This window comes from Eulemur rufifrons, chromosome 2 (assembly GCF_041146395.1).
Source record: "Eulemur rufifrons isolate Redbay chromosome 2, OSU_ERuf_1, whole genome shotgun sequence".
NCBI classification, from domain to species: domain Eukaryota; kingdom Metazoa; phylum Chordata; class Mammalia; order Primates; family Lemuridae; genus Eulemur; species Eulemur rufifrons.
In genome coordinates, this window is record NC_090984.1 from 99,369,307 (window position 1) to 99,396,690 (window position 27,384).

At 46.5% G+C, this 27,384-nt stretch overlaps 1 protein-coding gene across 1 annotated transcript in view; it reads left to right on the top strand.

Moving 5' to 3' along the window:
• The window catches only part of RGS6 (regulator of G protein signaling 6), a 541,364-nt gene that overhangs the window by 438,296 nt on the left and 75,684 nt on the right, over positions 1-27,384 (top strand). Inside the window, exons 4-12 of the mRNA XM_069465091.1 lie at positions 2,947-2,997; positions 5,864-5,970; positions 7,249-7,300; positions 13,094-13,158; positions 15,890-15,966; positions 18,271-18,352; positions 19,687-19,761; positions 21,403-21,501; positions 22,556-22,617. Coding sequence (XP_069321192.1) covers positions 2,947-2,997; positions 5,864-5,970; positions 7,249-7,300; positions 13,094-13,158; positions 15,890-15,966; positions 18,271-18,352; positions 19,687-19,761; positions 21,403-21,501; positions 22,556-22,617 — 670 coding nt within the window. The remainder of the gene's footprint in view (positions 1-2,946; positions 2,998-5,863; positions 5,971-7,248; positions 7,301-13,093; positions 13,159-15,889; positions 15,967-18,270; positions 18,353-19,686; positions 19,762-21,402; positions 21,502-22,555; positions 22,618-27,384) is intronic.

The following is a 27,384-nucleotide window of genomic DNA, read 5'->3' on the forward strand; positions in this document are numbered from 1 at the left end:
ACAGGAAGGAAAGAATGGTTGTGGGTTGGTGGGAGGGAGGAAAGAGGGAAGAAAGGAAAGTGAAGAAAGAATAAAAATGCTTTCTTCTGCTGGTCATTTGAACTATTCCTTGTCTGATTCTACAGCATAGTAACTGTAGGTCTTTTAAAGGATGTTTCATGACAGATTTCCCGTTCTTACTTGCTCCTGGGGCTGAAGGCATAGCGGTTCACTTCCTGCCCCAGGCTGGAGGCTGGCCGCTCCTGGCTTAGTCCCAGGAAGCCTGAAATACCCCACACCGTGACAGTGAGCATGTCCTCTTGTCTCTCCGTGTTGTCTTGTTTGCTGAAGTCCACCAAACAGTGCCACAGCGTGGAAGGGATGGTGGGGGGTTGGATGCCCCTGGGGAACAAGCACAGTGGGCCAGGACCGCCGGGTGCAGCCGCTCGGCCCTTGCCTGGGCCTGAGGGAGGTCACCCCAGTCCCAGAGGAGATGACTGTCCTGGGGGCTGAACCAGGGACAAGAAACTCAGTTCTGTGGTCCCCACAGAGCCAGGGAAAAAAGGAAAGGGGCTTCTGTGACTTTTCCTTCTTTGCAAACAAAAGTGCTTAAATGTGAGCCTTTAGCTCTGTGAATGCAAACCAGGGCCTGATGCTCTGGGCAGAACAATCAGGCCGGAGACTGAGCCCACGAAGACCAAAGGGGACAGAAACCCAGACAATGGTGCTGGAGCCGGGGGTGTGTGGAGGGGGGAGCGGATATGATAGCAAGGAAGGAGTTTCAATGTGAATGAATACTAATTAGTGACGTGGATATTAATGATGACAGTAATTAACAGGGGAAAGGAAGGGCTGTCATTGTCCCAGGGTGAGTAATCAATCTTGGCAGGTGATAAATAATGGCTCAGCAAGCTCAGCAGAAAGATAATCCGCCTGCCTGGGGGAGAGCTCGAGCTGATGCTGGAAACCTCGCAGTTTCTAGGCAACCCACAAAAAAAGAACTATTTTTCTTTAAAAAAAAAAAAAAACAGGTTAGAGTCTCTCTCCCACCCCCAACTTGGGATTATGGTTCTTATTTGATTTCCGCTTTGTTCTTCATTTCCTAGGACAAATGTTGAACTTGTATAATTTGGAGGAAATGGACACACACGCTCACACACACAGACACACGCTCACCCACACAGACACCCTCTGTCTCTCTCAAAGAATGTGAATGAATAGGACTGTTTTTGATGCAAAGTTTAGCTCATAGATGACATCCGGGAGCAAGAGTGTGGAGAAGCTGAGACGTCCTGCTTTTGAGATTGAAATGTGGGGAAATGGGAAATTGCAAGGCTGTGTCAGTGGCCCTGGGGGAGCACAGGAAGAGGATGGGGCCGGGGCAGTCCCACTGTGCAGGGTCACTGCACCCTCCGCAGAGCTGGAGAGCAACCAAATGTCCAGGCTCTCGGTCTGCATCAGTCCCGCTTCTGGCCACCAGTCAAATTTCTGAGAAATTAGATTTCTGGGGAAAGGGTAATCCTCACTAAACCCCCCTGCTGGACCTCCAGGTCTTCAGGTGGGAATCCAGCCCAGGACAGCTCTTGGAAACCCTCTCCCTCGCACCCAAACCTCAGGACCACAGCAGGACTTGGATATCTAGAAATGTCTCCCCTTGCAGGCCGTTTTCCATCAACATTCTACCCTGGGATGACAGAGCCACCTTTGATGGGCTACACTAGTTTAAAGTGTGATCTTTGGGTGACAAAGATGGATTGACCAAAAGCTCAGGACCTTCTAGAAAACTGGACCCCTCTATTCCCACTTGAACCGTGCTGCTCTTAGAACACTGGTTCTAGGTGCCACATTTGCAAAGGGCGGCAGACAAAAGGAAACATGTTCCAAGGATTGTGACCAGAATGGTGAGGAACTCCAGGTTATGTCCTGCGAGGAAACAGCTGAGGGTCCAGGCACATCTCACCTGGAGTGAGGATGTTGATGCTAAACCAGAACTGTCCGGATATCTGAAGGACTGTCTCACAGAGTGATTAGTTTGTTTTTCGATCATCAAAGTGCAAAACTAAGGCCAAAGGGAAGAAGTCAAAGAGGGGCAAGTTTCTTTTCAAAGGAATCAAGGACAATTTAACTGGAACAGGCTGAGCAGGGGGGAATTTGTGAGTTCCCAGGTACTAGGGCTTTTCTACACGCAGGTTACAGCACCTCTTGTCTGGGGTGTTGTGGATGGCATTAATGTTCGCAGCTGGACCCATGGCTCCTTCCCTACTGTGGCTCTGCACTCCCCCAGGTCCTTGGAGTCCTCTGTATCCAGCCACGATGGGGAATGGAAGGGTGGGGAGGTGTGGAGGACCACATGGGAGTTTTTATGGTCCAGGTCTGGATATGGTATATATCATTTCTTCCCACATTCTATTGGTAGAACTTAATCCACACCCAAGTGCAGAGGAGTCTGGAAAAATAATCTAGCTGTGGCCCAGCGGGGAGAGGAGAGAGGTTTTGGTGAACACATAGAAGGTTCTGCCAGAGATGCAGGGGCACTTTCATTCAGGAGGGCCCATGATAGAAGAGATGAGAGAGTTTTGCAAGAACCTGTGGGACCACCTGTGTTGGTCAGCCCTTGTCACTAAGGGCAGGGAGCTCAAGAGGCCCCCTTCCTCAGGAAATGGTCAGGTGTGATCAAACTCCACCTAGCTTGCCTTGGGAAAATCCTCTATAGACGCTCCTGGAAACATGGATAGGAGGTCATCCTGAGTCGTCAGAAGTGAATGTTTTTTAGAAAAGCACAGAATGGTAACTGTGGAAGTGTATTGATGGATGGAAAGGGTTGATTAGGGCAGAAAAGGCTCATTATTATTCAGCTCTGTGGATTCGTGCTGACTGAAATTAGGATTCTCTTAAGAAAACATGTTTCTTCTGCTACAGGGTTAAACACTCATGAGGTCTTCACTTGAAATTGCTTTATCATTGCAGGTACTGACATTGTGCAGTGGCTTATGAAGAACCTTTCCATCGAAGACCCAGGTACCTGACCCATGACCCTGCCTTTATCTCCCCTATTATCAGTAAACATCCCATAACCAAGTTCCAAACTGGATTCTGCTGCCCTCCTGAGAACTGGGGTTATAGATGGGAATTCCAGGACATGGAATCACTCCATTTACAAATAAAATTAATTTATCTTCTCCACTGAATATCCATCTCTAAATTGAAATCATGCCTTAAGGAAATGAGCAACTATTTAGAATGCCAAAGAGCCCAATACAACAGCGTGTGAAATGAGTTGAATTCTCGTTAGCCACAGCAATTAAAGGTAAGTTGTAGCACTGTTACTGAACAGCCTTCTAGAGCCAGCTCTTAAAATTAGATTGCCTGATCCACAATTAAGATGTTTAATTATTTGCTAAGACTCCCGTTTTCTGCTTCTGCAAGAAGGTGAAGGAATCATTTATTTTTCAACTTTAATTGTGCATTTCAATTAGGAAGACCTTACCAGAAAAACAACAACAAAACCCTGACCAATAAAACAGTTTCCAAATCTGTCCCCCCACCAGAATATAAGCGGTAGAATTTATCTTCACAGCATAATTAGGAAATGGGGAGGGAGCCCAGAAAAATGAAAATTCTAAATAAGTAAAGCTTATTATCCATGTGCTGTTAATTAATGCTTTTCTGAATTTATTTTATATTCCTTTGTCTTACTTAACTGAGTATTCTTGATGACTGAAGGTCACATTTATAAAGACCCACTAATATACTCTGATATTCTTAATGGACATTGGAGTAATGAGACTTATCTACCCCAAATTAAATGGCTCCAACCATTATGGTTTTTCAAGATTTTTTTCCCAAGTGCCCCCTCTAGGTGTCTGGCCTTCAGCTGTGACTCCTCACTGGGATCAGTATGTCAGCTCTGGCATTCCTGTGTTCTAACCTGAGGCTTCTAATCTGCTGGCTATGAAACAATACAATTTGTATACAGTTCAATTAAATCTAGTTGCCAGGAATCTGAGGGCAGAAAATCTGGTCATTCATGGAAATAACCCAAGCCTTTTCACCACCCGGATTAGTGACCACTCTCACAACTGGTAAAATTGCTTAATTCAATTCAAGTTCTTAATTCACAGGGAAAAAACTACAAATGCTAACCCTTTTAAGGGATAGAACCCAAGTCAACTCCCACAGATGCAGCCTGGACTTCTGAATGTCCACCTGTAAAACCTGGACTGGATCCTGTTGGCCTTATGCATCCTGGACTTCTGAGTGTCCACTCATAAAACCCGGACTGGATCACCATCTACCAGTGTAGTTACATTTATTTAAAGTCAACATTTCTTTTGAATATGATGCTAAACTAAGGAACACCTTTCCCCTTTCCTTGTGGCAGTCTTTTCTCTTCCAAGAGCACTGGTTTCTTTGCCCTTCCAAAATAATCATTGTATATTTCCGCTTTATTTATTTATTTTTATTTATTTATTTTTTCATTTATTTTTAAGACTAGGTCTCCCTCTGTTGCCCAAGCTGGAGTGCAGTGGCCCAATCCTAGCTCATTGCAGCTCAAACCTATTTTCTATTATTATTAATAATATTGTTATTATTCAGAGAACACTAAACCAGCTGGTGGTACATGAGAATGGGCTTCGGGAATCCTCTGGCGCTGGCAGGAGAAGTTTCTCTGAAAGGTCCCGAATGATGAAGGTCACGTTTATAAAGATCCGTTATATTCTGATGCCCTTGGGAGGACAGCAAGGTGTTGGAACCTTTGGGCTTCTGAGAACTGGCTGAGTAGTAGCAGCTAAAAACACTCTGCCAGCTGGGAACAGAGGGGTGGGGAGGAGACAAAGCAAGGCTATGGGAAGCCAGGCGTACCCACTGCATGACCACATCTTTTCTTTCTGCCTATCTGCCAAATTTCTAAGCGAAAACATTTTTGTTCAAAGAATGAAGTGAGAGTTTTAGCTTCGAGGTTGGTGACATAAAAGTCACCTTCTTACTGGATTTTGTTCTTCTTTACCTGGGGAAGAAGTGGCTGCCAATGATGAAACTTCCCTACTTGCTGGACCCATGATTCCTGAAGCACAGAGAGTTTAAAAAGCAAACCGGTCATCACTTAGCAATTAAAGCTCCATTCATTCTAATTCCACCCATGACGCGTGCAAGTTCTTAATAAGCAAAACATTTGGATTATATTCAACCTCTTGACAAGTTTGCAAATAAAGCCAAAACAAATCACTTTTTAAAATTCAGAGCTTCTGAAATTAATAATCGCTAGAGACTCCCTGAGCATGTCAATAATCTCCATGTCCAAAAATTCGTTTTAACCAGTAAAAAGTACTTTTATATTTGGGAAAGATTATTTTTATGTGTGGTAGGAGCATTGGGGTTTTTAATTTTTTCTTAGTTCTGCTCAGGATAAATTCGTAACTCTCTATGTGAATCTGTTTATGGCTGGTGCTAAAGGAGCAACAGTCTGATCGTGGCATTGCTGGGTGTGATAAAACATGATGAAACTACAAATATGAGTCAAGGCTGCCAGCACTCAGGCAGTATTTGCCCTGAATCAGACACTGCTAAGCACTTTATGTGAAATATCTCACTTAATTAAATACGGGTTTATCTATGCCAAAGCTCATGACCTTAACCATGACGCCAAACTTTCTTCTCCAAGTCTAGGGGTGGGGAAGGGAGGGTAAGCAGTGTCAGACTCTCAGAGCTAGAATCCAGAGGAGTCCCAGACACATGGTGGCCATTCTCACCCTGAGCAAATGCAATCCTGTCATCAACGCAGATGACACTTAACTTCTGATTGCCTTTCTGCTCTCCTGGCTTACATTTCAACTAAGTGACCTGCTTCCTAATTCCTTCTCTCTCCTGTGTCCTGTTCCCGCAGTTGAAGCAATACACCTGGGAAGCCTTATAGCTGCCCAAGGCTACATCTTTCCAATCTCAGACCACGTTCTCACCATGAAGGATGACGGCACCTTCTATCGTTTCCAGGTAGGCCTGCTGGCTCCTGCTCTTGAAGAGCCATTTTCCCTCATCATGATCTACTCTCAGATTAGAACAACCCCCACCCCCCCAAAAAAACTAAGCAAATTTGAAGGAACAACCCATCACTCCTTGCCAGCACTGGCAAAGCCAAGAGAACCTTTGTCTGGGCCATTGGCTGACCCACTTAAATAATAGTAAAAGGCCCTCATCGAGAGCCTACTCTTTCTTGGGCACTGTCTTAGTCCATTTGGGCTGCTATAACAAAATACCATAAACTGGGTAACTTACAAACAACAGAAATTTATTTCTCACAGTTCTGGAGGCTGGGAAGTCCAAGATCAAGGTGCCAGCAGATTTGGTGTCTAAGGAAGGCCCACGCTCTGGTTCTTAGATGGCGCCTTCTAGCTGTGTCCTCACATAGCATAAGGGATGAGGAGGGTCCCTCTCAGGACTCTTTCCTAAGGGCACTAACCTAATCCACAAAGATTCCACCCTTATGGCCCAATCACCTTCCAAAGGCCTCACCTCCTAAAACCATCACCTTGGGGATTAGGATTTCAACATATGAATTTGGGGAGGACACAAATATTCAGACCACGGCAGACACTTTGCACATATTTCCTCATTTATTCTGAAGAATACACTTGGGGGTGGGTAGGTAAATATCACCCATGTCACAGACGAGAAAACTGAGGTGCTCAGACAATTCATGTGACACTTAGTAAATGCAGGAGGCAGCCTTGATCTGAACCTAGGTGAGCCTGATAGCACAGTCCTTGATCTTTCTACTACACCATGCTGCCTTCCTCGAGTGAATTTGCTACCTACTCATCCTCCCCACTCATTTTACACTCCTTCTTCCAGGTCCTGCCCCAGAGGGAATTGGGGCAAAGGATGGGAGATTGGGCCAAGGTCCAAACCAAAGGGTTTGGAAGCAAATTCGGACAGAGTTAAAGGGATAAAAGGAACTCAGGCTTGTGTACCCAGTAAACTGTGTCAGCCTCACTTCTGTAGTTAGATTTCTATTGTCTTGGGTTAAAAAAATTTTTGCCCAGTAAACTAAGCTCATTTTTGCATTTATTTTGCTTACTTTATCTCTTATTTCTCAACACCTAGATTAAAATGTTGACTCGCCTCAGCTGCCTTAGAGAACGGGAGAGAGTTGGAGCGGTGTCAGCAAGAGGGGGACGGGGAGAGCCCGTCACATGGGCAGCTCCTCCCTGGGTGCAGGGGAGGGCAAGTCCCAGGGTGCCTCTGAGTCCTGACACCTGTGCTCTTTTGCAGGCTCCTTATTTCTGGCCTTCGAACTGCTGGGAACCTGAAAACACTGACTATGGTGAGAACTGAAGCCAGGGCACACACTTTGTGTCACTCCTGGGAGTGCGGAAGACAAATGCTTGGTGTCTGCGTGACCACATGCATGGGGAGGAAGGGTCTTGACTCTGCTTTGGCCTTTCTCATGTTGTTGACACATAGTAGACTGCCTGTTGCAATAATGGAGGAAGGTAGAACACACTGGAAGATGCAGTCCCAGGAAGGGAAGGGGAAAGGGATGAAAAGTTTTATCAAGAGGTGCTCAATAATGTTCATTCTGTGGGGCCGGGAAGAACTAGGATCCCACAGCAACACTATGGGACAGTGACTTGTGATGGCTCCTTCCAAGGGCAGGGTTTCAGGGAGGGCTGGATCAAGGGGCCACCTCCCCCTGGCCCTTTCTGTTCTCATGAACTTATTGAAACTTACTAAGAACTCACTGGTGCTTTGACAGTTGGAAGGTAGGAGAAAAGGGAGAGAGATCAGGGTGGGATGTACAGAAGTGACCCTGGACTAGGAAAATAAAGAGCAGGCTAAGTTGGGAGCTATCTCTATCCAGGCAGGGACCTATTAGACTTTTGCCATATAGTCTCAGTGGAGACTATTTAATATTTCGATGTGCCAGTCCTCTGAAGAAGTTATATTATCACTATTCTGCTTAAGAGAAAAGACCTGAGGCCCAGAGAGGTCACACGCTCACACTATCACATTTGTCTGGATGCCCCGTTGATCATGAGCACCATGAGGGCAGAGACTGGTCCACCTTGTACGTTCTCATATCCCCCGGTGCATAGCACACGCCTGAGACATAGCTGGTGCCCGGTAAATATTTGCTGACGGTTCTGGTTCCTTATTGAAGGTGATCAACAGATACTCACTAAAGGTGGCAGAACTTGAACTCCGATCTAAGTGGCTCCAAAGCCCATGCTTCTTTCATGCTCCCATGTAGGATGTGCCTGAAGGTTGTAGCAACAGACTGCCCCTTTGCACAGCATCCTTGCTGCTGACTCAGCTGCTACAGTCCGTGGCTCTCCTTTAGACTGAAAAGTCAGGGAGACCTGCAGCTTCTCCCTGGCTTCTTTGTGGGATTATTTGGGGCAGGAAGGTAGGTGTAGCTGTGGTGAGCGGAAGGTAGGTTTTCAGATGGATTGTGCTCAGGGGACTGTGTCTGTGAGACCTACGGGATAAGCTACAACCTCCAGGTCACATGTTCAAGGAAGGGGAAACTGGCAACTGGGAGCCATCCTGAGGACAGAATGCAAGCTAGTCAGGCCTAATAAGGCTACGGTTGTTCTTTCTCCTACTCTGGAGGATGACGATCATGCTGAAGGGCAGACCTTGGGCTGTCTGCTCAGCTGTCCACAGGGCCATTGTGGACCCTCTGACACTGTGCTGCACCCTAAATGACGCAATAAGTGGACCCAGCAAGGCTTCGGGCTCTGAACAGGAGCTACATTTGGCTGCTCATAAAACAAGTACTTCTGGGGCTGGAAGATCACTCATGAAAGCCCAACTTGGAATTTGAATAATTAGACCTCAGATCCATGTAGCAGCCATGTGCCTTCGTGAGCGTGAAAACCAATATTTTTCCAGGCAATGGAGAGGGTGGGAGGATGGTAAGACCAGATATTGCAATAAAGCTTAGGACATCTTATACTGAGTTCAAAGGGCTTCAGTTCCCTGTCTCTCCAGGTATTCTCCATTTTGTAACTTTAGTTGTGCATCGTGAACAAGGATAGAAATAACGGTTTGTTTCAGCCTCTCATTAAGACAAAATTATTCTGAATGCTTGTGCCTTAGTGTCTGGAAAATCAGAGGGAGAAGTCAAGGTGCAGAATGCAGAAGTGCCAGTGTTTCCAAAGCAGTGTAGTCAGAATATCAGGAGTATTTACCAAGAGAGAATTCAGCACAGTAGGCCCCAGGATCAACCAGTTCCTCCAGCTGTGTGATCTTGGCAAGTGATTTAGCCTCTCTGTGCCACAGAAACCTCATATTAACATCAGAGTAATAATAGTACTTGTCTCCTAGTGTTGTTTTGTTAGGATTAAATGAAATGCATGTAAAGTTCTGTGTGTGGCACATAGTGAGGAGTCAGTACTGTGATGGTGGTTGCTATGACTACTACTGGGCTGGTGGTTGCTATGATTGCAGCTGTGATGGTGGTAGTTGTTACTGCTACTGGGGTGGTGGTTGGTATTACAGCCGTAGTGGTGGTTATTATTGCAACTGTGGTGGTGGGTGGTGTGATTACTACTGGGGTGGTGGTTGGTACTATTGCTACTGAGCTGACAGCTGATGTTATTAGCGCTGTGCTGGTGGCAATACCATTTCCACTGGGCTGCTGGTTGATATTACTGCTACTGTGGTGGCCCTCTCACCACAAGGGACGTGAAACTGAAACGAAGAATTCAGAAGAGGTATGATTTAGACTGACGAAGAACCAAAAACTTGCATTCATTCAACAAACATTTACTGGTCACCTACTCTGTCAATTCCTATGTCGCAGATTTGAATAAGTGACAGCCCTTCCTTCCCAGCATTCCAGGCTGGGGGAGGAGCACGATGGGGGAAGAAGGTCATAGTGAGGGTCTGGTCCAAGTATCTAAAGGTTTTCTGCTGATAAAGAATGATTGACGAGGTTGACCAGGTTGGGAGGGCAGGTTTATAAAAAGGCCTTGGTAGTCTAGGAGAGATGTTTAGAATGGATTCAGCAGTTTTGGGGAGCTACTGTGGGTCCCCAACAATGAGGAATGACTTGAAAAAAGTTCCTTCATCTGTAAGATGGGGGCAATAACAGAACCCACATCACAGGGTCTTTATAAGGACTAAGTTAATGAGCATTTGGAAAGTCCCTAGAATGGTGCCTGACATTTGATGGCAGGCGTGAGCAGCAGCTGCTACTCTGGCGCCTTCTCCAGCACCTAAGACAGTACTCGACACAGGGGAGGCGCTCAGCAAGGTTTACATGGTTATATGAATAAGTGGGGCAGTGAATGTCACAGGGGAAACGCAGAAGTCTGCGCTGGACCTCAGTTCTAATTCCAGCTCTGTCACTCACAAGCCTTTGGGTAAATCATTTCTCTGGGCCTTTGATTTTCCCATCTGTAAATGAGGGGTCTGCACTTGATGGTTGCCAAGGTTACTTCCAATGCTAAAATTCTGTTGTTTAAAAAGTAATTAGAGGTTATAAGAAAAATAGAGACATAAGTGATTTCTATGTTCCCTAGTTTAGGAGACTGAGGTAAATAGTGACGTCACCAATGAAGATAGTTTGGAAAGGGGTTAGTTTTTTAAGTACGCCAAAATCCAAAAAGTTTAATATTTTAAAAAAATTCGTAATTGCATATGCAATAATGAACCAGTTCCCTTTATAAAATATTTAAATGTGTTCCATTTTAATTGTGGTGACATGGTGAGCCTGAGGTGGCAGTGGGTTCATCCAAGTGAGGCACAGGTGAGGTTGGAATGCCAGGTGTGAGGGCAAGGAGACAAAGATTTTTCAGTAAGAAATTAAATAGCCAAGAGAAATCTGCATCTGAGCTTAAAACTAGTCCCCCAGCTGCCCTCCTGTAGGACTGGCTGTCGTTGCCGCGGTCACTTGAGTTGGTTGAATGTTACAGCGAGCTCTGGCAAAGGCCCCGTGGGGTGTAGACAAGCCTCAGGGAGGTCTGTGCCGAGAATGGCTATACCCTACCTGGTTGTGGGGAACAGACTCCTAGTGTGGGACAGTGGCCATGCGGGAAGTGGGCTGGAAGCGCGTGACCAGGTGACTTGCAGTCATCAGGAGTGGCACCAGCTGTACATCCCACACACAGTCCCAAATTTCAAAACCCTGCTGGCCCATTTTGACCCAGATGGGTTGGAAATTTCTTAGGATGACTCTGACTGCATAAAACCCATCGTCCAGATCCGGGTTAGCCTCTTCTGAGTTTTACATTTGGCCAATTCAAAATACTGTCCAGGGCAGTCTTGTCAAAGCAGCTGCCACCTCCACAGAGCTACACTGCTGGCAGGTCATCCTGACCAGGCTTTGTAGGGCTGGTGACATGCCAGTCTTTCTTCTTGAGGTTGCCCCCAGTTCCATAGGCTGCCTGTGGTCCAAGAGAATGAAGAAGGTGCTTTGTAATAGAACTGACAGCTCTTTATCAGACACAATGGCTGCTTGATTCATTGGAAAAGGTGGTAAGTAGAAACTCATTTAAAAAATGATATATGCAATACCTTAAGAACCTGATATGAATATAAGGAACATTGACAGCCTTTTGGGATAAAACCAAAGACTTATCTTTGATTACGAGCCCGAATAACTTGAGTTTCTTTCTTACATAAACCATACTCAAACCACCCAGTTTTGCTATCTTTAAAGTGCATCAAGAATTTAAAGGCACTGCTGAAACCTTTAAATATTGGCCTCCCCTAGATTTGTATTATTTTTCTCATCTTTTCCAGTTATCTCACCTTTACCAAATTCACTAGCAATTATCTTAGCCAACTTTCCTTTAAGTTGTTCCAAACCATTCAACTGAGTCTTCATAGGAACAACAAATCTCTCTCTTTTCACATTAATTTCATTGGTATATGTAATATTATTTAGTGAACTTACATGATTAAAACAACAGCTATGCCTGACATAAGCAGATTTAGGAACAAGCACAATGGACTCTTGTGAGCACACAGTTCGCCTGGAGAAGGCAGGAGTGTGGGCATGCCAGAGGGTAGACTCCTGGCTATAAAGGTGCTAAAATATCATAGGTGCCATCAGTAAAATTTTTATAGCAAATGGAGGAAGTTGGAAGACCCGTTGACTAGAGATCTCTTAGTATAGTTAAGAGATCCTGTTGTCAGACAACAGAATGACCATAGGTCCCCTGTGACCTCCCCTCCTGACCACTCTGTTGTTGGGTCATGCCATTCCTCTACTGTTTCCCCTGGGTCATTCCACTTGGCGCTGGAGAAGGAGGAAGACACTGACGAAGCAGGGGGACGGAGAGGAGGTGATGAGGGCCATGTTTGAAGAAGAGTGTCCTGACAACTGAGGGTCAAAAGCCCTTCCCTAAATTGTCCTCCCTTTCGACTGGCCTCTCACTTCAGGACAGGCCCTGGTGCTAGGGACAGGGATGAAAGTGGCATAGGACAAAGCCTCTGCCCTGAATAGCCCTCAGCCTAGAGCAGGGGATAGTCCAATAAACACAGGATCTCTGTGCCATGGAACTAGGTTCCATGGTCGAGGATGTACAGATGCTATCTAGGACACCAGGCTGGGTCTTCAGAGGTTAGTAGGAGGTCACCAGATAGACAGAGGGAAAGAGAGAAGAGAGAAGGACCTTCCATGGAAAGGACACATGCAGCGGAGTGGAGCTGATAGTTTGATGGCCTTGCAGTGCCTGAGGGAGGGAGGAGAAGAGGTTGGCTAGATAAGCAGAGACTGAATCACAAAGAACCACATTTACCGCCCTAAGGAGCCCGACCTCATCGCTGGGGCCATCGAGGATTCCATGCAGAGAGCTTTCAGATGCAGAAGTAACATGGTCATATTTGTGAAAGGTCGCTGAGCGGAGGACATTTGGGGTGAAGCAGAGTGAGGAGGAAGAAGGGGAGTTGTCAAGATTGGAAGATATGGTCCCCATCTGATCATGACCTACGGGAAGACTCCTAGGGAGCAGGTGCCGTGGCTTCCACCTAGAAAACATGCTCTTCCCAGGATGGTGCTGGGCTGGCTGGCTGGCTGGGTGGGAGGACTGATGGGCGGAGGGGTTTATGATTCCACTGCACCACCGCCGGCTTTGTGCATATCGTGCTTTCTCCTCTTCCTCAGCCATCTATCTCTGCAAGAGGACAATGCAGAACAAGGCGAGGCTGGAGCTGGCAGACTATGAAGCCGTAAGTGTGATTATTCTCCAGGCCAGGTGTGAGAGGAGAGTAAAATCGTACCTGCAGCTCGGTTGAAGCTTGTGTTTTTCCTTTTTTCCCCTAGTCCCTTTCAGACAGTGGAAGGGAAATCTCTTCTATTTCCTTCCTTCATTCTTTGCTCCTCTTACCATCACAAAAATGTTTACATACATAACTCTCAAAACTCAATACTAAAAAAAAAAAAAAAACTCTGTGCCCATAATAATTGAAAATTAAAAGATAAAAAAATAAACAACTCAACTTAAAAATTCAATCTGGAACATAAGACAAGATGCATGTCACATGTGGTGTCCACTCCCCAGCTTTCTTACCTTCCTCCTGCATCTTCCTGCTTAAGATGTGGTTCCTTGCAAAAATTAGAGCCTCCACCACCATGCTTATATCCATCCATGTGACAGAACCTGGAAACCAAAACACAGAGAACTTGAAAACTCACAGATAATTTAAAATATAGTTATAACTTTCGGTTGCAGAATTTTACCCCAAACTGAACTTTATATGGGTCACAGAGAATCTGGGAAATCTTGTAAACTTCCATGTACCTCCCACTTCCCTCTCCCTGCTCCAGGGCAGGTGCCACAGAGCCAGGAATGGCCAAAGGGCCAGCAGCCATGGCAGGAAGGACGACATCAGGGTAGTGGAGAATCCTTCCCTGGGCAGCCCAGCATTAACGTCATCTTCAGGCCCTCACCTTCCAAATGCCCTTCCCACTTTTACCATCTCAGTTTCCAAAACAAGTGTGAGGTCCTATCTGCCAGGCCTTGCCTGTCTTGGGTGCCCAAGCCTACCAAGCCGCTGGGCCGTCACTCGCCTCTCTCCCACCCAAGTGTGAATGCGCATGCCATTGGAGAGCAGCACCCGTGCATGGCCCTTCACCCTCTTTGATCCCACTGGCATCACGGACCTATGAATGGGGGTGGGGCGGGACCAGTAGAGGGGAATGCAATGCAGGAGTTTGTCCAGAGCCTTGGGACCTGGCTAAAGTTTGCAATGTCAGAGCATATGTTGGATATTATGATCGTCCCAAGAAAACCCTGGCATGATCGTTCTGTGGCTCTGAGCATCCAGGGAGCCCAGTCCTGCCCCTGTCTGCCCTGATGCCCAGCAGTCATGTGACCCCCCCCCCTTTCAGAAGACTGCTATTGTACTCTGTGCACCCAGCACAAAGAGCTTTGACTTGATGACATCACCTCCCCAACACGACCTTTAGGAAAGACCCAGACTGCAGAAGCATGTGGCACCTCCATCCTGTGTTTCTCTTCCCCATATTTTCCATGTTTTAGAAACATGGAAATAAGAAATACGACAGCCTCCACTCCTGATGTATTTTATCCAGTTTTCTCTTCTCTTGTCCCATAACGTTCTGCTCTAGTATTTACAAATGGTATTAAGATGTTCTCTCAGGTTGAAGTTCTGTATAAACATGGTTAGAAACTAAAAAAGCATTTTGTTGCCAAAATGCAGTAATTTTATTAAAATTTTCTGATTACATATTCTCTTTGCAGAAACAAAAACTCAAACAACAAAGAAAGGAAAGAAAAGAACCTATGATTTCTCCCTCCCCCCAAGTTTTTTCTATACATACATTTTTTTCTTTACCAAAAAAAAAAATAGAATCAGACCATAAACATTACTGTGTCAGCTGCTTCTTTTCCCAATCATGTACTGTCGGCATCTTGGGAATCCTTCCACACCCATAATGATAATCGACGCTATTGTTTTTAGTGGCTGCCTAGAATTCCGTGCTATGACTGTGTCACAGTTGTATAACTACTCCCCAACTGATTGGCATTTGGGCATTCCCAGCGGTATATCCTATGAACAGTGGAAGAGTCGAAGAGACAGTTTTTTAGAAGTACTTGCACACCAAGCCTTGGTAATGACTGTGAGTTCATGTGCGGCGCTCTCCAGTTGAAGCTCCCTTTGTATTCATAATCCACTAATGAGGATAATCAATTAGTGTTGGCGTGCGCTCTATGAAAACACACAGCATCGTGTGGGCTCCAGCCTTGCATCCATCTGAATTAGTAGGATCATTAGGGAACCTGTCAAACTCTCCTCCCCACTGTCCTAAAGTTCCACAAGGTAACTCTATAGACTTAGAGAAAATGTACTTCCTTTTTCTCTAAAGGCGACCCTCCATGGCTTTTCTTTCTGGTTTTGGCTTTTCTTTTCATGAACATCACAAACATAGACACCCCCTTTGGACCACTTTTCAGTCCTGATCTTAGAAAGCACCGCCAGGTCCTCTTGGTTCATCTTTTCCATGACCTTCCCAGCTCCCTGCTGGAGGACGAGTCCTGAGAAATCCAGCCTTGGCTTTGCTCTAGAGACGCGCTCCAGGTAGCAGGGAGTGCATCGTTCATTCCCCGACAGCCACAAACCATTCCATCTACTCCAGCAGCCTTTATAGCAAGTGCTGTGTGGGTTCTGTTCTTGTAAAACACACATGAGGAGAGGAATCAGGTGGACCATAGAGACATCAGACTTAATGGGTGTGCAAATTAATATGAATAGTTCTTCTCTGTGCAGCGAGGTCTGGTGCAAAGTCAAATCGGGTACATGTCCAGTGGATTTAAAGTGGGCCCTGCTGTTTTGTGGAGAGTAACCCGAATGGATGGCTGCGCTATAGTAAGCACAGGTGTGCGTGTGCTAACGTACAGTGATTAATGCCTTCTTGTTGGTTTTCATTTCTCACAAGGAAAACTTAGCACGACTCCAGAGGGCCTTTGCGAGGAAGTGGGAATTCATCTTTATGCAAGCAGAAGCACAAGTAAAGTAAGTGAACTTAATCGAGACCCTTTCAGAGAGAAGAAACTCTGGAATTTGGAGATGGTGTAAGAGGAGGATTGTCAGAGTGAGATTTCCAACTGGTGTCAGAGTGACTGAGTAGAAATTCAGGGCAGGATGGATAAGTTTCATCTTTATAACCAAGGTCGCCCTAAAATAATGACAACAGTGTGTGCTTCAGCAGGCAAGGGAGAGCCTCCCGAATGTAGAGCTCTGGTTTTAAGAAGGTGGACCTGTTTCCCCGAGAGATTCCCAATTATTCTTCTGTGCTCAAAGGTTGAAAAACATCAGACCCACTTTACCTGGAGGACTGGAGATTTCATCTTCATAGGAAAACATATTGGAGTTTTAGGGAGGACAACAAGTACCCCCTCTTCTAGTTCTCCCCCACAGGGGAGGGGTTTAGAACCGATTGAAAAATAAGGCACAGAAGTCAGACATTTGGAGTCCAAAAGGTCAGATTATTACATTCATCAGAAGCTAGGTTATAGGGCATGGCTTTGGAGCACAGCCGTCCTGGGCAGAAGGGAGCATCTGCAGGCTGGCCCAGAGCAGAGCCCAGCCCTGTGAGTTCACTGCATGCAGAGAACACATACCCTGAGGATAGCCTGATGCAGATGGGGCCCAGAAAGGGCCAGCCTGAGCTTTCTCAATTTCTTCTTTCAAATCTACCCATAAGTTAAGTCACTCTTCCTCCCTAAAGGATAAGCGATGAAAGGAAGAAAAAAGTTGGAAGGGTTTCTCCCATATTTTTTTTCTCCCACATCTATCATGGAAATTCCTTCCTCTCTAAGGACACGTGAGGGCTGCGGAATACGAGTCCCCCAGCCACACACGTGGGTGTCCCCCAGACCCATTTAATTCTGGAAAACAGAATTGCTCAGTCCGGATCTCCCTTGTCCTTTCTGGGCATGGTGTCTGGTTTAGCCGGGAGCGTTAACGGAAGTGGGACAGGGAGGGCGGGCAAGGGATGCTGAGCTGGGAGAATGCGAGTGCCTTTTCTGCAGGCACCACCTGCACATGGGCGTGCCCGTGGTGGGCAGCGTAGCAGCCCAGGGCCTGGAGCCGGGCCTCAATCACAGCGTAGTCACAGTGGGAAACGACCTAGGACATCTGGTCCGGCCATTGTCTGCACGCTACCATCGCTGTGACATGCCCCCTGCACCCCAAGGGAGGTGGACACCAGCCACTGGGAGCTGAGCTGCAGCAGGAGGCACCTGAGGAAAAGGAAGGTGGGAGAGTGGGTGGGACGGAGGCTGGGACTCAACTGGGCTAAGGTGGAATTGCGCCTGTGTACTCAGAAGCCACTGGGAAGCAAAGAGGAGCGCTAACTTGTTCTTCCAGAATCAAACAGCATCACAAGGTATACAAAGGAGAGGAAACTGTCACTTTGTACATATATGGTATTTCTCGATTCACTTTTTTGATTAACTAGGTGATTACATTATAATTGTGGACTATTTAAGTACACAGTAATTGTCACAAAAATCATGGGGTGATTATGGGTTTATTTCAGTCCAGTACACTGAAGTGTTCCCAAGGGAGCCAGGAACCAGAAGTTACACAGCAATTAATCTGAGTTGCTCTTTACTTGGAGAGAAAATATGAAGTAATACATGCTTTAAAAAAAAAAAAAAAAAAGCCTCTTATCTGTGCTGCAGATCAGAACGTAAAGAATCTGTCCTTGTCACCTGTAATTTTCTTCCTGCAATTTGTGCCTCCCCCAGCCGAGGCCGGTGATGCTTGCCTTCTGGATCTTGTCACACGCTAGGGCCATTACGCTGCCTTTAGAAAGCCAGGGGGTTAAGTGACTTTAAAACACATCAATTGCAGCATTTTAAAGACCTTTCTACGATTCTAAATCTAAAGCAAACTTTCAAATTTCAAGATGGAACGCTGGCAAGGTGGTGGCTATATTCCTTCTTATAATTTATATACGCAGTATCCACTTTGATGAGGGGAGTATATTGAATGGATAATTCACTTCTTACTAATCCAAATCTTAATACTTCAGATGAACAGCTGCTTTCTCGTTCTTCCCTTAGGCCACCAAGTGCATTACATATATATGGCAACCTGTAATCTAGCCTACAACAAGTTCTCTCACCATGTGTGGGATTTCTGAGGTTTCCTGGAGGGAATTGCACACCTGTATTTCCCAGCTCTGCAGAGAGCAGGGGCCACGCAGGGGCCAACAGCCTTGTGTGCACTTAGCTCCTAGAAGCTGGGGCAAGGGTCAGAAGGAAAAAATAGAATACAAAAGCCTCTCACTTCCTCTCTTTACTCTTTCAGGATTGATCGCAAAAAGGACAAGACAGAAAGGAAAATTTTAGATAGTCAAGAGCGGGCTTTTTGGGACGTCCACAGGCCAGTGGTGAGAAAGCTCTACTTGACTCTCTGGTCTTTGGTTTTGTTTTGTTTCTGAATTTTTCTGTTTCCTTCTCTTGAAAGAAAAGACTGTCTTTAGCCACCAGGTGTCTCATTCTTAAGAAAATTGCAACGCTTTGTGGAATTGTTTTCCCATTCATTCACATAATCTCAGTAGATTTTCTGGAATGTGTGTCAGTTCCACCTTTTAAAAATTATCCATCCATGAAAATATGGAGTTGGAAATGGAGGAGCTCTGGAAATTCCACCAGGGGGACCTTGGGGTCCCAAAAGTTTCCATTCCCCAAATTAATAATTTCCATTTCCACTGCCATTTAACTCTGAATCTTAAAATATTCCCTTTCAAATACAGTTAATTCTTGTTATTCATGGTAGTGGTGTTCTATAAAGTCTTTGCAAACACTGAATTAGCAAATATTGTAGGCTTGCTCCTGGGGGAAATACAAAGTTAGGTGCCTGTGACCCTCCGGTCACAACCGATCAATAGGGAACCTTATTTATGTTTCTGTGCAAAGACACCTTATTTAGTGTATATTGTTGATTCATTAACATTGCGCACACAGCCAACACACTGTAACTCCTGCCTGAACAAAGCTTATCTAACGTGTGTATTTTCTCCTAAGGCACGTCACTGCCTTCTTGCATTTAGAGACAGTGGACAGCACGTCAGCACTATGCTTGGGGCCATTTTAAACAGCAAAAAGCACAAAAATGCAGGCAACTTGGCACTAAATAACCTCTAACTAGACTGGTTTACAGTGTGAAGTTTGAAACAAGAAGGCAGAAGGTCATGTTGCTCAACCTCAACTGGGAACATGCCCATCAGGGGACTCAAAATTTTTACCACTTAAGTAAAAAACTTCTCTTTCCTTCTCCTCAAAAAGCAAAATTGTTACCACTCTATGAATGTTCGCAAATGGTCATTAAAGCGCCACGAGCACCAATTTGGGGGTTCCAAATGAAACTTTAGCAAGTAGGCGAATTTACAAATACAAAATCCGTAAATAATGAGGTTTGATTGTATTTCTAATTTCATGTTACTAAGACAAATCTTGCATTTCCCTCATGAAATGGAACTAAAAATGAATACACTATTAATATTTCAGTCTTCCTAAAAACTGATTAAAAGCCAAAACAAAAAAGTAGCTGCCCTTCCCGATATTGGAGTCTTTGCAGATGGTGAGGTGTGTAAAATCACAAAGGCTGTGGCTAAAGCATTCTTGCCATTCGAATAATACACTGATGATAGTACCTGGGCTAAATTGGAAGAGTAATTTTTCACTTAGTAATTTATATGATGATTTTTTTTTTTTTTCTCAGCCAGGCTGTGTGAACACAACAGAGATGGATATCAGAAAATGTCGACGTTTGAAGAATCCACAAAAGGTTAAAAAGGTTCGCTAGTTTGGCTGAACTAAAAATTCTTAAAGTAAACAGCCCTCCCAGGGCTAGTACTGTTCAAACAGTCATTTGTTATTTGTAATTCGGATACATTTTGTCTTTTGAAGCCATTTCATTCATTCTACAAATATTTCTTGGGTGGCTGACGTGTGCTCGGCGCTGTGCTTGCGCTGGGATGCTGTGGCAGGTCCTCGCCCAGCCCACGGTCTGGCGGGGGGCGAAACAAGCCGACAGGAAACAGGCTGTGAGTGCGGTGTTAGGGGAAGGACAGGGTGGTTGAGGAGCCCGGGAGGGGCAGCTACGCCAGATGGGGGCTTCCCAAGGGCTTCCTGAAAGCAGGGTCCGGTGTGCTGAAGGATAAGTAGCAGCTGGCTCTGGGGAGGTGGCAGAGAGGGAAGGAAAGGGAACAAAAGGAACAAAAAGTGGGAGAGCCCACAGGGGAAAGTGAGCTTGGTACTTAGAAGCAAATGAAAAGTCTTCTAGGAGAGCCAGTTCGTCCAAATTCAAATGGTCATCTTGCCCGACTGTGCATGACCCAGTGGTCACTGGTCTTTCACTTGACTAAAAGGCATAGTGGCCATAGCACACCCATGGGTGCCACACTCAGACTGCCCCACAGTCCGTATGTCTCACCCTCACCATGGCGCCAAGGTCAATATTGTGGGAGAACACGGCCGTACTCCATAATATTAATTTCAAAAAGTTGGAGACGTGTCCCCAAACATTCCTATTTCTTGTAATGACCAATTATCTGTCTCTCATATATGTATATGAGACACACATACACACACACACGAGAGAGATACATGACACACATATATATAAACTTCCTGAATCTACTTATATATTTTGTTCTTCACTGAGATACTGTATTATATTTTAAACTATTAATTTTAAAGTATCCTAATTCAATCTTTAAGGGCCCCCTAATTCTGATATTGTAGAATTTCATGGAGTCCCATCCACTTTATCTGGTTTTGTTTCTTTCTCAAAGCAAAGATTGTGTTTCTCTGTCCATACCATCAGGAACAACTTAAACAGTGTTAATAGCTATAGCTATGGACATGTTGAGAAACCGAGGCCAGAAAACTGTTAAAAGGGACCACCTGAAACCTGCCATCTCAATTTTGTACCACATGGGCATGCCATCTGCTGACCCACAGAAAATCTAGAGAGGATCTTTTGTGCATCATCTTCAGCAGTTGTTCTTGAACTTTCTTTTGCCTCAGAATCATCTGGGGTGTTTGATAAAGGTGCAGATTCCCACCCCACCCACAAAGATTCTAGTTCAGTAGGTCTGGGGTCGGCTCAGCAATGTGCATCTTTCCCAAGAGCCCCCAGAAGGCTCTCTACAGATGGTCTATGGCCCGTCTTTGGAGAAACACTGATATACCAGGAGGGCATTCTCAGCTCCATAGAAGGCAGGATTTTCTAAGTGGTTCCCCAAAGGTGGGGTGAGATCCTTCAAGAGGCAGAGATCTCATCATTGAAGAAACCAGAGCGGAGGCCAGTCACTTACTGTCCAGATGTCAGGAGGGGATTCAGAGAATCGGATGAGCGGTTGAACCGGCTGACCCCCGGGACACCCTTCAGCTCCCAGGTTGGATGACTCTGTGTCCTTGCTTCTTCCTCTAGTCGGTGTACGGTGTGACCGAAGAGACCCAGTCGCAGAGCCCCGTGCACGTCCTCAGCCAGCCCATCAGGAAAACTACGAAAGAGGACATCCGGAAACAGGTGACTGGGTTGACAGCTGCAGGCCCGGGAGGGGACGTGGCCAGCTGAAAAGCCCTTGCAGTGTTCCCCTCTGAAGGCGGAGTGAGCTCTGGGTTCCCGGACACCACAGGAGAGCCCAGCTGTGGGGGACTCCGACCTTGAGTGCTGTGTGTGAACAACCCCAGAAGCCTGGGAGAAAGAGTTGTGTACGAGGTTCCAGTAGAGAAGGACACGAATGGGTTATCCCGGTGCCACTACGGCTGTTTCCTCCCTGGGAGCTAGAGGAGGGGTCCTTAAAATGGCAACGCGCTTCCCCAGCAACCCAGCTCAGGACCGCCCTTTATTTATGTACTGCTGTGATTCGAAAGGAAAGTTTAAGAATCAGGAAAGCCCTACTCCCAATGCCATTGCAGCATGATCTGGTCGAATGTTATTTTCCTTCGTGATGGGGAGCCCAGGTGGACGACAATGGCCAGTTTCGTTACCCCCTTCTGACGTTTGCTGGTAACAGGGCACCACAGGGCCTGCTATTCACCTTGTGCCTTACTGGCTTCTGGGGGGACAAACCCAGAAGAGTAAACTTTTAGGTGCCTGCCCTGGACAAGTTTATTACTGGGTGGAGGGGAGGAAGCAGATGTATGTGACAATAGCTATTTGATGATTACAGTCGAGCACACCAAGCACACAGGTGTGACATGCGTGCAAAAGGTGGGCAGAGCAGAAGTCACCAGGGCTTTGTGAAAACAGGTGTTAACGGTGCACATATTACCTGTCCATGCTGTTGCTGAGCTTTGTAGAATCTACATTGCCTTTAAGTTTTGGAAATCAAGATTTACATCATGACCCAATACAGGGGAACATGTGACATGGGTGAAACTGTGGATTGTGAATGTTAAGTGCTGTAGGAGTGTCCAGAGGGCAGAGTGGTTGCTGGCGTGCAAGGCTGGAGGGTTGGCGAGGTCTTGCCAGAGGAGGTGTTTGGATCTTGGTGGAAACAGAGGATTTGGATTCATGGACTGAAGGGAAAAAGAGAATTCTATTTTGGTCTCAACATCCCTGTTTTCTCTTTCCCCAGATTACGTTTTTGAATGCACAGATTGACAGACATTGTTTGAAAATGTCCAAAGTGGCTGAAAGGTATGTTTCCCCTCAATAATATTGCTGCTTCCTTCTAATGTAACAGGGGAGAAACGTTGTAGGGTTATGGTTAGCAAGTGTGTTCCATTCCAAGACTCAGACTGTGGCTCCTCCTTAGACTAAGGTGCAAAAACCCCGCGGGCTCCGCGTGAGCATAACCAGGATAACAGACCTCCCTTGAGTGACATGAGGATATGGTCCGTTGCTAAAGCTTTCCAGGCGGTGGCCACCGGACCTTGTCAATCAAGGAAGAACGTCCTTAAAATCTACATAAAGCACCTTTGCCTTCAGCCTCTCGGTTAACTCAAATGGAATTGCTCACCTTTCAGCTATAAAATGCCCAGATTCACTTTATAGGGGGAAAGAGACTCTGTGTGTCCTTTAAGATGCTGGCCATGCAAAAAGGAGGGCCTGGACCATCGGGAGGTGTTTTCCCTCCACGCGCCACCGACCGCTGAACTGCATCGAATCAACTGGAAAGAAAACATTTGGCCCCTCCAGCCTGGCTTCCGCAGCAGCGTTTGTGCTACAATCAGCGCCAACAGCAAGTTCCACTCCGTTAACTCACGAGAGACTCAATTTTATCAACTAAACAGTCTGTTTTTAACTCTTCAGTGAAGAAGGGAGACCACCTGGGGAAGCTGTATGGAATAAATCTAATCAGACAGCCCAGGACTGAACATTTATTCATCCATCCGCCACCGTCACAGCGACGACCAATTTCTGGAGGAATCAAGGGCTTACATCGGGTCTTACTTAGTATTTACTGGACGTCAGATGAACTGAGTCTTTTAAGCCCGGCTCGCGCAGGGAGCTGGCTGCGTGATCAACCTGGAAGCCTTTCTCTGCCGACCCTGGTGTTAGCCACGTCACCTTCTAGATAAATAACAACAAATGGAAGCTACAAACACTTCAGCCCCAAACAAAGAGCTTGAATTAACACTCTGCCTTCAGGAGGCTAAGGGTGTCCCTGGATCTGGACTCATGTCTTTGGTGGCATCTCGCATCCATTCCGGGGTTTCTCAGTAGTGGCACAGTTGACATTCTGGGCCAGATAATTCCTTGTTGAGCTCTTCATGTCCTGTGCATTGTAGGATATTTAGCAGCATTCCTGACCTCTCCCCGTAGAGGTGACAGTGCCCTCTTTCACCTTCCTAACCGCCCACCACTACAGTTGTAACAACCAAAAATGTCCCCAGACACTGCCAAATGTCCCCTGGGTGGGGTCGAAATCACCCCCATTGAGAATAACTGCTCTTCCTATTGTCCCTAACGCAAGTGCTGCAGAAAGCTGCCGTGGCTGGGACCCAGTCATTCTGGAGTCGCACTTGCAGCTGGCTGCAAGCTGCCGCGCCACCTCACACCTGCACCGTCAGAATGTGGGGCTTCTGGCCAGAGTACCAGGCCCTGAAAATGCCGTTTAGGTCTCACTGTGGTTGCCTTTGCTCCAAAAGAGTGGCTGTGAGGGACACAGCAGGATGGCCTCAACTCCATTTTTCATAGCCCGTGAAGTAGACAGAAGTGGCTGTCCTGGTATACTGTGAGAGTCGGTGTCCTAGCAGTGCTAGTGTCTGGCCTTGGAAGGGCTCCTTGGGGTTCGCAGTTATGGGAGAGAGTATACATGGGAGCATCTTTCCTTGAGTCTGGTTGCTCATGTCCCATGGTTCTGAGCACAGTAATCCAGGTGAGGGACAGGGGTTAAAAATGGAATTTCCCAAGCCTCAACCACAGGGGATTCAGATTCCGTGTTTCTGGGGTAGAGCCGAGGAATCCGAACTTTGGATAATCTTTGAGGCTTCACCAGAGTGCAGCCCCTGCCTGCTACTCAGACTGACCTGAGAGCTCACAGCAGAAGGGACACCCAGTTTGTCTTGTCTTTGGGGCGGGGGAAGAGCCTGCACCACTCAGTCCAAGGTGGGCAGAGGCCAGGCAGGTGTGCCCAGGCCAGGGAAGGGGGAAAGCCCAGGTGGGGGCGGGGAGCCTGGCACATCCTATTGTTTGTTGTTTACATCCCCCCTGGTACCTTCTAATTACACTTGAAAGGCTGCTCACACTGAAGGGATTATTCCAACCAGCTACTCCTCACCGCCCAGCTAGAAGCATCTGTGAGGCTCTGCCCAGCGGAGGCTGGATTTTATTCCCGGCAGCAATAACTGGCAACTTTTCAATGTGACACGGGGGTTTTTCATTAGAGCCACAAGGCTACCCCCAGATAGGGAGGAGGAGGGAGAGGAGACGGGTGTTAGCTGGAGATAAAGCAGCCAGGAGCCCCGGCCTGTCAGCAGCTCTGCGGGGGTGGGGCTGGGGAGAAGCTTCCAGAGGCACAGGCTGAGCTGGCTCAGGTGGGCACACAGAGCCCATCCGGCATCTGCTCTTCCTGGGCCTGCTCCAGGTGATAAATGGCAATTAGTCAGAACCACACCCACTTAGTTCCTTGAGAATTGACTGTGGGGAGAGGGAGGAGGGCTGGTTCTGAAAAGGCAAGAGCCAGGGTTGGGTTAATGGTGCGGCCAGCCCAGCAGAGATGGAATAAGGGAATTTTGCAAAGTACAGGGCAGAGCAGACAATTCAGGGCATGGGTCTGGAGCCAACCCTCCGACTCTGCATCCTGCCTCTGCCATTTCCTGTTTTCCAAGTGATGAAGCCAGTCGCTTCACCCCTCAGTGCCTCTGTGTCCACCCCCTTAGAGGGGAGAGTGTGGAACCTTTACCTCCAGGGCTGATGAGTTGGTGCGTGGCAGGAGCTTGGTCCAGGCCTTGGCACTCAGTATGGACGCGAGGAATGTGAACCATTATTATTATTTTTCAGTGTGGCGCATAATGGTGCTTTGGAAAGGAGCAGAATTCAAGTACCCGAGACAGAATGAACCGGGAGTTTGGTGCTCAGAGGAACAAACAAAGGGCGGGCCAAGGAGGGAGGCTGCTAATGTGATTCTTTCCATCACCTGTCTCTCTTCCCAGTCTCCCACTCGGAGCTCTCTGCAAGCTGCCCGAGGCTGGTCTGCAGGTCTCACCGGCTGGTGCCTTTGGGGAGGGAGGGGTCACAGGGAGAGACTGACTCTTCTAGACAGATTTTCTCAGGTCATCTCAGTTTTAAATATTCTGTCCATTGTCCCCATGCGTGCTTAGATGTCCCCGAGATGCCAGCATCATGGCAGCCAAACTGCATTTCCTGGGCTCTCTTTTGCACCTGGAAGCTATACAAAAGCCTGTCAGAGATGTTACACAATTTGTGTTTCAGAAAGTATTGTCTCTGCACACATAAATGAATTTTCCAGATAAATAACACTTAAGACCATAACTTTTTTATGTTAATAACTGGAAAATTTTTAAATGGAAATCTTTTAACATCTATTTTAAATGGAAATCTTTCTTAAATATGGTTCATACCCTTGCCTTCCTAAAGAAAGGACATTACGTTTTGGTTAATTTTTCTGGATGACTTCAGATCAGTATTCTTATGTTGTGCTCTAAAACTTTGTCAGGGGTCAGGATCTTGTAAGGCCCTACAGCCTGCTTCTCCTTCCTTAAAGGGCCACACACACTTATGTCCTGTGAGTTCCTGCTCCTGTCTTATAGCTGTTGGTTTATTTGTTTATTTGTTTTCTTGTTCCCATAAACATGCTTGTCTCTACTGGCCCTTCCTCCTCTCTACCCAACCCCTTTACAATGTATAGCAGACCAGGTGTATCAGTGAGTGATTGCTGAGTAACAAACAAACCACCCTAAAACTCAGTGGCTTAAAACAGTAGGCCTTTACTGTATTGCCCACATGTCTATGTGGCAGCTGGCTGCACTGGGATCAGCCATGTGTCCGTGTGCAGCTGCGGACAGGACAGGGAGCTCTGCTGATCTTAGCTGGGCTCTCTCTCATGTTTCGTTCCATTGGTTTAGAGGGCCTCAGCTGGGACAATTGGGCTCCCCTTCCTGTAGTCTCTCATCCTCCAGCAGGCTAATATGACATTGTTCACATGGGGATAGCAGGATTCCAAGAGAGAGAACAGAAGCATGCAAAACCGTTGAGGCTCAGAACTGGCACTCTGTCACTTCTGTTACATTTTATTGGGTAAAATAAGTCACAAGCCTAGACTAGATTCAAGGGCTGGGAAAACACATTCCATTTTTGAAATTGATCTACCACACCAGGAAATCAAATAACCAAGTTCATTAGCCTTGATCCTAAAGCAAGAGTGAAGAGGTGTGCTCTTCTAAACAACAGACAATGAACCTTGAGGCGTAGAGTTTATTTCATCTGCAGACTCAGCTCAGAGGCCTCTTGGTCACTTATCTCCTCTGTGTTCTCTGGATAATTGGAGTTGCCAAATAAATGAGGTCTTGCTCTTCTTTGCAAGAGTCCCCAAGGAAGTCCCTTTTATATTCACCCAAGCCTCACAGCACTTGACAAACCAACTTTGAGAACGCAAAAATCTATACATTTGAGTTCCAAATTGTCGGAGTCTCTATGTTTTGGTGCGTTTTCCCAGAGACTTCTCCCCCGCCGTAGTGAGTCACCCCGCAATCTCTGCAGGTGTCCCACCTCCCCGCCCGCACACGCAGAGATCAAGTTGTTTCATCTCATATCTGCATCTGTGCCTGGCCCACCCTTAGCCTATTACCAGGAGCCATTTGTGCGTCACAGCCGACTGCCAAATTGATTTTTGTAGCATCGTCTCGCTTGCCCGGTCTGAGATTGCCACTGCTCCCCGAAATTGAACGCTGGTTCCTCCTCCACCTCCCGATCCTCAGTGATCATGAAATGTAATTAATG